Here is a 13045-nt window from a genome sequence, read left to right as displayed (position 1 = left end):
CTTAGGACAGAGTCTTTTAGGCATTCTCCCTCCCACTCTATCTCTAGGTTTGTGGCAGCTGCAGGCAGGCTAAGGGAGCTCTGTTTGAATTTGTTTTTACTCTACTTATAAGTAATTTGAAGGCTGTATTGTTCTCTTAATTCTAGTAATGATGAATATATGGGTATTGTTGCAGTTTTATTTCTTTTCTCTTTATATTTTCTGGTTTGGAGGGGAGGTGAAGATTCAGACTTAGATAATCGTCATTGTTTTCCAAACCCAAACATTGCTCCCTCTTATCTTTTATTAACTATAAAAGATAATTAATAAATGACTCTGAAATTAATTATGAAAAAGTATCTCTAACAGAGACAGCTCATCTGCTTTTTAAAGCCCTGAAACCAGAATGCAGTGTGTAGTATTTATAATTACACCAAGGAAGGAAGTCTGTGGTAGTGGTTCAGCCTCATCTGCTCTCTTGTCTTTTCTGCCTGGTTTCTGGCTGATACTCTTCACGAGCTGGTTTAGTAATACCTTACAGATGGCACCATCGATGAATTTTAAGGGTGTCACCTAGGTCAGCGCCCTGTTGTCTGATGATTACTTAGGTATCTGACTTTGGCTTGTGGGGTATAAACAGCAGTAGAGATACTAGAACCTCCACTTCTCTCATTGTCCTCTTCAGGCCCCATCTTTTTTGAGACCCTCAATCTTGCTCTAGGTGCTTCACACTGGATTTTTTTATTTTTATTATTATTATTTTTTATTAAGATGGAGTCTCGCTCTGTCGCCCAGGCTGGAGTGCAGTGGCACAATCTTGGCTTACTGCCACCTCCGCTACCTGGGTTCAAGCAATTCTCCTGTCTCAAGCTCTGGAGTGGCTGGGATTACAGGTGCCCACCACCATGTCTGGCTAATTTTTTGTATTTTTAGTAGCAATGGGGTTTCACCATGTTGGCCGGGCTGGTCTCAAACTCCTGACCTCAAGTGATCCACCTGCCTTGGCCTCCTGAAGTGCTAGGATTGCAGATGTGAGCCACCATACCCAGCCTTTCTTTAAAAGCAGTTGCAGGTTTTTTGGTGTTTTTTGTTTTTGTTTTTGAGATGGAGTTTTGCTGTTTTTGCCCAGTCTGGAATGGCATGATCTTGGCTCACTGCAACCTCTGCCTCCTAGGTTCAAGTGATTCTCCTGCTTCAGCTTCCCAAGTAACTGGGATTACAGGCATGTGCCACCACGCCCGGGGAATTTTGTATTTTTAGTAGAGACGGGGTTTCACCACGTTGGTCAGGCTGGTCTTGAACTCCTGACCTCAGGTGATCCGCCTGCCTCAGCCTCCCAAAGTGCTGGGATTACAGGCCTGAGCCACCACGCCTGACCTACCACTTGAAGTAACATGCTTCTTCTCTCCCTTAATCTTCATAAACTTTTATGATATATTCTCTTAGATTATAAACTTTTGATTTTTAAAATTTGCCCTTTGGTAACAGTTATCTTGATTTACAAATAGAAAAGGAGGTAGAGGAGGAGGGATTTGGAATGAGGGACTGGGAAGTGCGGTCATAAGCTACTTCATAGTTGGGAGAACAACAGAGCAAGAGTCATTGCTGTTCATTTGACTTTTGGTCTGACCCAGGAATGTTCAGTAAGTTGAGGGGCTCCAGGCATAGTCCAAGTGGAAACTGAGGGTTCAGAGTTCTGAGTCTTGTACTCTGGACTATCTGTGCTATGGAACTGAAACCCCTAGAATTTGTATGGAACATCTGTCTACATGGATACTCAGGTCAGAAAGGCCCAGGAGTACCTACCTCATTCAGCAACAGTCCAGTCAAAATCTTCCTCCCCTACAATGGCCTATGACCAGCGTGTTCTGGACGTTCCTCTCTAGAGTGTAAGAAGGGTTGAGTTCATATGCCCTAACAGCAAGAACTGGATTACTCTCCAGTGACTCTCTTCTGATCTCAAATTCTTACTTTGAATCACTAAGCTTTGTAACTAGTTATAAATGTTGTTTGTGCAAGATTCTCATCAATCATTCTCATCAGTTGATAGACTCCACCCCCTGGTGCTCAACCAAAGTTGATTATGGTAGCCTTTGACACATACTGACTTGTAATGCCAAAGATGGATTAGATGTATTGGCTCCATGTAGCAACAATTTTTTTTAAAGAACTCAACATTGATTTCTATTTGTTTTCCAAGATTAAGTCATTCAGTAATTATCAAAGCATGAGATTTCAATAACTCCACCTCTTCTCTAGGGTTACAAGTTGTGTTTATGGTTCGCAACAGAAGCAACGGAGGACTGCTTTCCAAAATGACTTTAATTATTGGCCTTTGTTGCAGCAGAAGCTCTGAAATCTCTTGTATGGGGAGGTGGAACATCCAGATATTTGGATCTTTTATCTCTTACCATATTGCTTGGCAAAGTCTCTCTTCTCATCCAATACTCCAAGTTATGATTAGGAAATAATTGACTAAACTGTCTATGATGGAGATTCCAGAGGGCCTCTGGTTTAGAAGTGTTTTACAGGTTATGGGGAGAGGAAACTAAGGAATTCCTCTGGTAGAATGAAGGGTAGTGGGGATATCTGGTAGCTTGTGGAGAAAGCAACCCCCCACAAAACCTGGAATAATTAAGAGTTTTACTGTGGAAATCTGTGCTGCATGGCTATCCATGCCAAGGATAGTTTCCTAAACTTTATAATAGAACAACATACCCCTGGAGACCCAAGACACCTGGAATCAACTGGAAGTCACAGATAAACTCTTGCCAAGATACCCAGGCATTATTTCTTCAAAGCCCATGAGCAAAAGAAATAAACAGTATTCTCTGTGGCTCCTGACACTAGTGTGTTTCTAATTGTGGAGGCAGTTCAAAAGAATTAGAAATTTGCTAGACTTCAAAGGATGTGGGATTTGACAGTTCGTCAGTTTCCCATTGTCTGTAAGGTTCCAAGGGATACTGGAGTCATGGGTACTATGTTTTCTTGGCTGAAAAACAGCTGAAGCTGAGAACACCCCACACCAGTCCTGGCTTCTTGCCCACTCCCATTGGGGAAGAACCACTCTCAGACAACTGAAGCACTGCTGAACTTGCTAAATGAATGTGCACATCTGTTCTTTTCATGTTGAGGATCCACAGAACAGAACTAAAAGAGAATGTGTTAAAAGGAGGATAATCAATAGGAGCCCTCTCCCACTCTTTAAGCCGCCCCTGGAACATTAGTTTATCCTATGTAAGATGAAACTTGCCAAAAGTTAAAAAAAAAACTGTCAGATTGTCTGAAGGCAAACATAAAAAAACAGGGAAAATAAACATCAGAATGTTTGCTTCTTTTGTTTCTTAAACCTCTGTTTAGGTTTTTGATATGTTTTTGATCCTTCTTCTATGTGACACACCTAGGCTTTGCTCATTGTGCCTCACCTGACATAAACAAATGCCTGTGGCATGTTTCACAGGAGCTATGATTTCTCCTTGTTATAATTTGTAATAACCCTCCCTATCAGTTCCAGTTAAATTTTGTTTATTGTATTTCCTCATCCTAAAGCCCTCATCACATACATCACAGATAGGATCGTTCCAGGATCTCTCTGGTTCACAGACAAAACCCAGGGTCCATGTCTTCCAAGAGCTTTTAGAATACACATTTTCTTTTCATCTTCTAATAGGCCTGTGAGATAGGTAGACAGTTATTTTCATTCTCCTCTTATATATGAAGAAACTTGAGGTTAAATGACTTGTTCATGGTCACATAGATACAATTTCAGATTCCAGGCTCTGTTTTTTTCCATTAGACTGGTAGCCTCCCTTGATTAGATCACCTCTTATTCTATTATGTCCACAAATGGGAAGTGAAAGCAGTACTGATAATAGTTCATGAACTCATTATTTCTTAGAGATCCTTAAATGGAGGAGGTCATAGGATGGTGTGACTGTCCTTACAGTAAACATTTTGAGTTGTCATTTTCTTGGGAAACACTAAGAACAAAAGGTGAGGTGTCTGGCTGTGCAAATAGACACCCATCAACTCTTTCAGGCTGATTATTTTAGCTTAAGGAATTCCCCCACCTTTCTTGTCCCACAGAGGACCCTGGACTGGTGCCAGGTGATTGGGCCACTAGGCACCCTTTTTAAAAATAAACTTAAATAAATGGAAAAAGTGTGAGTTATGCCACAGGCAACAAGAAAAATATCTGATTGCCTTTTGGGTAGTCCAACCCTGGTTCATTTTTATTTTGGAGAGAAAATCTAAAACCTGAAGCTGTTCTAAAATTTTTCTCAACAAATTCTAGTTACCAAATACAATTCAAAGATATTTTGTTTTGGTCTTTTCCTGGTCATCTTTCCTTTTGGTTTTCCCAATATACATTCTCTTTCACTGCTTACCCTTTCTGTTCTTTAATTTCTTCCAATTTGCCTTCTTTTTATGCATCTGTGATATTTTATATGTTAAAAATGATTCCCTTATTTTTACAAAATGCTCAGGATCTGTGCAGCCAGTAAGCCATCAAGATTTACTGGCAACCAAAGGTGTGCTGTTGGGTAGGCGTCTCCAGAGAAAGTACGTACTCCAGCAAATGAATAACACAATTTTTTTGGTGTGATGAGAAAATTTAAAAGTCCTAGAAATGTTAGATTTATTTTTTATCTCATACATTTTATTTTATATGTTTAAATATATGATATATATTTGAATAGTTATATGCCTATATAATTTACAAAGTACATTAATATACATTTATTGAAAGCGTATGCTCAAAATATTTTTACTAGGCCAGGCACAGTGGCTCACATGTGTAATCCCAGCACTTTGGGAGGCCGAGGTGGGCAGATCTCTGAGATCAGGAATTCAAGACCAGCCTGCCAACATGGTGAAACCCCATCTCTACTTAAACATACAAAAATTAGCTGGGCGTGGTGGCAGACACCTGTAATCCAAGCTAGAGGCTGAGGCACGAGAATCTCTTGAACCCGGGAGGTGGAGGTTGCAATGAGGCAAGATCATGCCACTGCACTCCAGCCTGGGTGACACAGTGACACTCTGTCTCAAAAAAAAAAAAAAAAAAAAATTTTTTTTTTTACTATGGTGTTCATGATTTTTAAAATTTGGCAATCAGCCACAGAGAAGCAGTGCATACAAATAATACTACTAGCTACTATCTACTGACTGCTAACTATGTGCAAGGTACTGTTCAACTGCTTTATTCATATTAACTCATTTAATCTCCCCAACAACTCAATGAAGTAGGTGCTACTCCTCATATTAAGTGACTCCTATGTTATTCCCACGCCACAGATGAGAATATTGAGGGGTAAGAGAGGTTGAGTAACTTATCCATAGACACAAAACATCTCATGGCAGGATTTGAACTCAAGCCAGTGGGCCCCCAGACTGTGCTCTTAACCAACCCTGTATGCTGCCTCTGGCAGTTACTGAGCCAAGTGAGAAGAAGGACAGCGCTTAGTATTCTGAGGTTCATCTAAGGAAGCTCATTCTCCTCACTCCTGTGCTGAGAAGCATTCTTCATTCATTTTGGATACTCTCTCATCTTGAACTAATTCTGCAGGCCAGGTGTTGGCAAAGATCAATTAGACATGGATTCTACCCTCAAGAAGCTACATACAGTCAATGCAGAAGATAAGACGCTTATATGAATAACTATAATACAAGTAGAAAGTGAGAAAGTTGCCTGGGCGTGGTGGCTCATGCCTGTAATCCCAACATTTTGGGAAGCCAGGGAAGAAGGATCACTTGAGGCCAGGAATTCGAGATCAGCCTAGGCAACATAGCAAGACCCTGTCTCTATAAAAATTAAAAAATTAGCCAGGCACAGTAGCATGCACATATGTGGAAGACTGAGGTAGAAGGATCATTCAAGCCCAGGAATTCGAGGCTACAGTGAGCTATGATCATGCCACTATGCTCCAGCCTGGGCAACAGAGCAGGACCCTGTGAAAAAAGAAAGAAAAGCTTATAAGAATTTGAGAGCGCATTTCTTCCACAGGGAAGAATTGGGGAAGACTGTAGAATAAACCACATTTGAGCTGGTATGAAGCCAAAGTTTATCCCTCAAATCACCATCTAATTTTATAACAACTTTCATCATGAAAGTGTCTTTGGAAATATTTGTTTTGGTCCTTGGCCTTGTCCCCCTTTCCCTTTCAGAGTCCTCTCCATGTTTTAAAACAGTGAGCTCCTCTGAGGCTGGGCCTTCGCTAAGCCTTGCTCAGCCTGGTTTCCCTGGCAGGGAGGGTGGGAATGCAAGAGTGGCATCTCCGGGAGGGGCAGCTTCAGGCTCTGCAGAGTTTAGTTGTGGTGCCAGGCCATGACCAGTCACACTTGCTCTGATGCCCAGTGGGAACAAGGCCATTGTTGGTGGAGTGTAGTTCTGCATCTCATGGGATATGCGATGTAGATATTTTGGGCCTCAAATACGAGGCCCAAGAAACTGAAGTTTTTGTATTTAGTTGATCTCTTAAAATTGTGGAAGTTGCATTTTAGCCTTTGGGGCGGCCAAAAATGTCTTCATTATAGAAAATGGTTCTTGCCAGCACATTTTTTCCCCAGAATTACCAACAAACAAGGAAAAACTCCCCAACTTTGCAGTAGAATTAATTGGGACCTAATGAGGCGAATAGTCAAGAGATGGTGTTACGGGTCTGCAGCACAAAGTGAGCTTTTCTAAGGCTAGAAGCTGCCACCTGTCGAAGTGGTTTAAATCAGGATTTTGGCAGAAGCACATTATTGTGACAGTCAATCAATGTGAGTGAAATTCAGTCTCCTCTACATCCCCTATTTAGGAATGTAGTCATTAAGCCCCTACACTGTGACTCAGCTCAGAAGACACAAGAAGGAATGATCTAACTCGCTAAGAGATATGGAAGTTTTCTTCCAGATTGTTAACCCACAGCAAAATTGGCTGATACACGGGAGAGGAGCCAAACTTTATAATGTTAGCATTTTATCTCTGTCTTTACTGTAAAAGATTTTGACTTGGAAGAAACTTAGTGTTGTATTTTCCAAGAAAAGAAAATCGGCAGCATGGATAGAAGTATGATTCTGCAGCACTGGAGCCAGAAGTGTATGCTGTAATCTTATCTGTAGGGGGAAATGGAATTTCATGAGTGATTGTGTTGAAACATGCTTGCAGATTTAAGTACTTAATATGACTTATATGTGTTTAAAGGAAAACACAGATTATAAGAGGGGAAAAGTTCTGACTTTAGTTCGCCAATCTGCCACTGATTTAGCATAAAGCCTTAGACCAATTTTTGTGCCTCAGGTTTTCCATGGATGAGAATGGTACCATGAATGTATCATAGACCTTGTAATCATTTTTAAATTATTTTAAAATTTAAAATCTCTGAGAACATTTGGCTTTAAAGAATATTAGAGCTTTTAAAAAGGCATAAGGCAGAATTGATTTGAGCAGTCCAAGACATTGGCAGATGCTACTGAAGAGGATTTGCAGACACAAAAAGCCTTGAATCTCCCTTTAAAGCTTGTTTCATCTTTCAATAAATTATTCTTATAGTTTAAATATTCTTTCTTGCTTTAATTTTTCTCTGGTTCCTTTAACTCTGTCCATTCTCTCTAACAATGTTAATGTCTCTAACAAGGGAAAACAATGTCACTTTACTCCTTGCAACATAAAAATTCTTGTATTATTAAAAGAGACTTCTTAATTTTCTTGAATACATAAAGGATCAATGAACCAACTAGTATTTATTGAACACTTACTGTGTTCTAATATGATGTTTGGGAAAGGGCTATGAAAGCAGATTTCCAGGCAGTACAAGAGACTTACTGCATTCTTATTGAATCTCCAAACTGAGATTCAAGGCCACTGATTGCAATAATTCAAAGGTAGATTCCTTTCTGTACCTCCTTGGGTGTGCCCCACTATGTTGATTATCTGCAGCGACAGGTCCCAAGCTATCTCCTGACAAGCTGCCCCTTCTAATTTTTGCCATCACGTAGTTGCCAGACAAGACAGATTTTCATGCAATACAGGAATTAGTCAAATACCCTAAGTGCTGAATCAGTTGAAAAAGACAAGTTCTGCCTGAGATCAAAGAATGAATCACTGTTGGCTTTGTGGTCAGGAAAAGCTGATGACTTAGGGTTAAATAACCAATATCTTTCAGTTTTTCTCAAAGTACAATACATGTGTGCATCTTTATTATTATTGGTGTCATGTGCAAATCCTGATAGTAGTTAACATTTATCTTACTCTTTTTAATGGGTTTAAAATTTCTAACTGACAGATAAAAATCGTATATATTTATGAAGTACAACATGCTGTACACACACACACACACACACACACACACAGTGGAATGGTTAAATCAGGCTAATTAACATTCATCACCTTACATACTTATGATACTTTTTATGGTGAGAACATTCAAAATCCATTAGCAAATTTCAAGTATACAATCCATTATTATTAACTATAGTCATCATATACAATAGATCTCTTGAACTTTCTCCTCCTAACTGAAAAAAAAAATTAAATGTTTCACAAATCTGTGTCATCCTTGTTCAGGGGCCAGGCTAATCTCTGTATTTTTTTTTCAATTTTAGTATCTGTGCTGCTGAAGTAAGCACTAGTTAACTTTCATGGGGTCTTCACTATGTGCCAAGCACTAGCCAATGTGCATACTGCCTCTCAACTATAACACAGTATATGAAATCTTAGAGATAGCTAGAGAATCTATTTTGTGCTAAGAGCCACATCAGGTATATATATATTATTTCATATAATCTACACAACCACTCTTTGATATGGGTATTATTATTACCATTTTGCCCAAGGAGACACTGGGGCTCTGAGAGGTTCAGTAACCCACAGTAGCAGAGCCAGGCTTCTCACCCCACTCTGTGTGATGCCACAGTCCTAGTTTTAACTGTTAGGCTACACTGCCTCTCCTGGAAATCTTCCCTATTCTGTTAACTTGCTAAAGAAAATAGCTGGCTAACTAGTTCTTTCCAAACTTCCTTAGGGCTAAAACAAGAGAAAATTGGCATAAGCAGTGGGAGAGAGGCCCACTGGTGGTTTTACCTGTAAACCGTCATTCTGATGCCCAGGCACTGACCCTTCTCTTATTCCTGAGAGGAAAATCACATGTAGTCCAATGGACATCTATCTTTACATATAAATAAGAAGTGTCTTTAGTAACCCACTAGGGTTACTAAAATCTAGTACTTACAACTGAAATTAATAGTAAACTATCATTTATTGAGGTCTCTAACTTTGTATTCTAAGAGGAGCTGCTTCATAATGAGGCAGAATCCTTAAGAGTGATTGAGCACATGTAGTTATTATAATCTCACATTTTGGGGGGGAAATTTCCTCCCTCTCTTTCTTTTTCCTTACTTCTTCTCTCTCTTTCTTTCTTTCTCTCTCTCTCTCTTTCTCTCTCTCTCTCTTTCTTTCTATCATGGTTTCCAATTTCCACTCCTATTGCTTTTTAAATATATTTTTGCAATGACAGGTTTACTTTTGTGGATCATTTTGTTCTTGTATAACTGCTGAGTTGTGAACTTTTAAATGTTATTTCCTCATGGATTCTTATCACTGAGTTATTTTTTAACTGAAAAGTAGGAATGAAAATTAAGAAGTATTGATATAAAGGAATGATTTCCAGGCCTTTTTCTAGCCCTAGATGTTTCAGGTGAACATTTCAGCATTTCGAAACAATGCTAGAGAGTAGATATTATTTTCCCTAAGTTAAAAAAGAGGAGCTCGGCATGGTGGCTCATGCCTGTAATCCCAGCACTTTGGGAGGTGAGGACGGTGGCTCACTTGAGGTCAGGAGTTCAAGACCAGCCTGGGCAACCTAGAGAAACCCCATCTCTACAAAAAAAAAAAAAAAAAAAAAAAAAAAAAATAGCCGGGCATGGTGGTGCACGCCTGAAATCCCAATAGGCACAAGAGGCACAAGATTCACTTGAACCTGGCAGACGGAGGTTGCAGTGAGCCAAGATCACACCATTGCACTCCAGCCTGTGCAATAGAGCAAGACTCTCAAAAAAAAAAAAAAAGGAAACTGAGGCTCAGAAAGGTAATAGCTTACTAAGATTTCAGAGGTAGTAAGTGGTAGAAATGAAAGTAAAACTCGGATCTGTCTGATTCCAAAGAATTTGTTCTTTCCATTACATTCCACTGTCAATCTTGGAGCGTCTGCCATCTAATCTTACCCTCAGATTTCTTTTCTTCCACTCATTTGGCTGAATGTAATTAATAATTACTGACCATGTGAGTCAAATTTCATTAGACCTAACTTCAAGAAAACCAAATTTTGTTAGCAAGTATTTGAATATCACTAAGCTGTTAAGCTGCTTTGTGAATATCTTTTGCTATAAAGAGATGTTGGATGTAACATGGGTTTTTTAAAAATTATTTTTTGGGGGCATCAAGATCTAACATCTGTATTTCAGGGACTGAAATGTACATTTAATAAGCTGCTATTAGTAGGATAGCTCTAGATGACTAAAGAAAAGAAAAAATTGACCTTGGAATTTCTTGCAGGCATTCTGCAAAAGCTCACTGATCTTGGAACATTTGGATGTCTCTTATTGCTCCCAGCTGTCAGATATGATTGTCAAAGCACTGGCCATTTACTGCATTAACCTCACGTCTCTCAGCATTGCTGGCTGTCCAAAGGTATGTGCAGGAGTCAGGGCTCAAACATGTTCAATTTAAGCACTGCCATGGGACAAGGCAGGACAGCAGTCAGGGCTGGACTCAGAATGTGTTTTCTTTGCCATGGTTGAGGTATTCATTGGATTTTTTTTTTTCTATCCTCAGATTGGAAATAGCTTATGATTCCATTGGTGTCAAAGTAGAATTTTCCAAAAGTTAAAAATATAATTTTCATACAAATATAAACATGTGTCAAAGATTTCTTTAATTCACTAATGAGAGGACCAACAAAATGACAAAGCCAGTATGTAGAGCATTTGAATGAACTTAGTATTTATAGGAACTGATGAAAGAATGTTGGATTAAGAGTATTAGGTTAGATCTAAAAATGTCTTACAAGTTATTAAATCTATAACCTTGGGGTTACAGTTTCTATGAGATACAAATAATTTGCATCTTTCCTGGACAAAAATATAACAATTAACATATAACTTCATTGAGCTGGGGCCTTAGTGAACAGTAAATAGTATGTCAAACAAAGGCATGATTTCCTACAGAATTCTCCAGGTAGGCCTGTTAAACAGTGTCCTAGGTTGACACTCCAAGGACATACCATCATCTTTTGTGTTATTTTCAAGCGTTTTATAATTTTTCTGAACCTCTGTATATAAATGAAGTACTCATTATGAAAAATTTGATCTACATATAAAAGCTTAAAGAAGAAAGTAAATATCCATTGTCCTATCGTCACCTGGACATAACCATTGCTGGTATTTTATTCTTCTAGATTTTTTTTTTCTGTGCACAAAGAGATTAGAAATAGTTATAGAAAGTTTGTGTTTTGCCTTTTTAAAAAAAATAATAGAATCATACTTTCCAAAATACATTGTAACCTACTTTTTAATATACTATGGACATATCTCCATGTAAAGAACTAGAGATCTCGGGTTCTGGATTAATAATAGTAGACTGCATATACACATATAATTTTGTTCCTCTTGAAACCCTACCAAAACTAGACATGAAGAGTGAGGGCCCACATGGATAAGGAAAACAGGAGAGGAGACAAGAGCAACAAAAATTTGGAAGCTTGAAAATAGATGGACTAATTTAGCAGACCAGAAACTGCTTTGAATCCTAAGCCAACAGTAGAGAAAGCTGGAAAAAAAAATCTGATTTACACCACAGTCTTCAAGCTTGGGAGCACCGTGTACCTTTGGAACTGGCTTAAGAGTGGTGATGAAAATAATGATGACTGAGTTAGAGATTCTTAAGAAGTAGATAGATCTCTATATTCCAGCTTCTGCTCCATAAATCTGGGCAACTGTCTCTCCCCACCCTAAACAGAAGCTTGGAGATTTATTTCCTAAATTCTGTTTCTTCATCCCTGACACTATGGATATTTTGGACAAGATAATGCTTTGTAGTGGGGTGTGTGTGTGTATCCTGTGCACTGTACATGTTTAATAGCATGCCTGCCCTCTACTCACTATATGTCAGTAGCACATAAGATCCCATCCCTCCAGACCTTACCAAATGTTCTCTGGTGGAGGCGAGGGCCAAAATTGTTCTTTAATTGCCCACTACTCTAGAGATAGTAAAACAGAGGGTTGCTAGGCTAACTAAGTGACTGAATGCTGAGTGCAGAGATATTCAAGCACTTTTTCCAACTGAGCATCAAGAACTTGGTGGCCAGATCTTTTTCTCCAGGTGGGAGATTGGTAGCCTCTTCTCTGGGAACCCTGACTAGCCCAAGATGAAAGACCTAAAATAACTGACGGCTGGGTGGGGGGTTCCCAACAAATAACCCACCTAGATCATCCTTCATTGAAGCTTACAATAGAGATGCATGTACTCAGACCTTCCGATTAGTTTTTAGTCCTCCACTCTTAATCATGAACAAAAGGATTACCAGACATAAGAGGAAGGTCTCTAAAGTGGAAGATACTGATCAACACAAATTAACAGGAAAAACTTGGAGTTAGCAAAATATGAAGAAGGAAGAAAACTAAGAAATCTTTTTGAAAATCCTCAGAAATTACAAGGTTATTAACAATCTTGTTCTATTCTATTGTGCACACTGAAGGTTTTTGTTTACTAGGGCATCCACATCAACTCTCAAGATGCCCTATGCTTTATTTAATCTAGAAGTTCAGCTTCTATGTTGTTTGGTTTGTATGGTTAGCTAATTGTACTGCAATAAAAAGGAGGAGGTGGCAGGGAAAAAGATGTGGTAAACCATGACAAAACTAAGCCAAAAAGTTCACAGCAAAAATTATTTTTGTTTAATAATATAGTTGTTTAGAACTATGGGAACCAGATGGCTTTCTGGTTAGCATCATCTGGTTCTATCAGTGAGCTGGGTCAAGGGACCCAGAACACTAGCAGCACTGACCAACTGACTCTCTGCAGCTT

At 39.0% G+C, this 13045-nt stretch overlaps 1 protein-coding gene across 5 annotated transcripts in view; it reads left to right on the top strand.

Annotated features, from left to right (window-relative positions):
- The window catches only part of FBXL13 (F-box and leucine-rich repeat protein 13), a 255993-nt gene that overhangs the window by 226253 nt on the left and 16695 nt on the right, over positions 1 to 13045 (top strand). For 3 of the 5 annotated variants that reach the window (XM_011985469.1, XM_011985468.1, XM_011985467.1), the window contains one exon: positions 10517 to 10651. The exons of the other annotated variants lie outside the window; for them this stretch is intronic. In XM_011985469.1, coding sequence (XP_011840859.1) covers positions 10517 to 10651 — 135 coding nt within the window. The remainder of the gene's footprint in view (positions 1 to 10516; positions 10652 to 13045) is intronic. 5 annotated transcript variants of the gene reach the window in all.

Source organism: Mandrillus leucophaeus, unplaced genomic scaffold, assembly GCF_000951045.1.
Source record: "Mandrillus leucophaeus isolate KB7577 unplaced genomic scaffold, Mleu.le_1.0 Scaffold284, whole genome shotgun sequence".
In the NCBI taxonomy this organism is placed as follows: domain Eukaryota; kingdom Metazoa; phylum Chordata; class Mammalia; order Primates; family Cercopithecidae; genus Mandrillus; species Mandrillus leucophaeus.
This window is presented reverse-complemented; position numbering and strand designations above follow the sequence as displayed.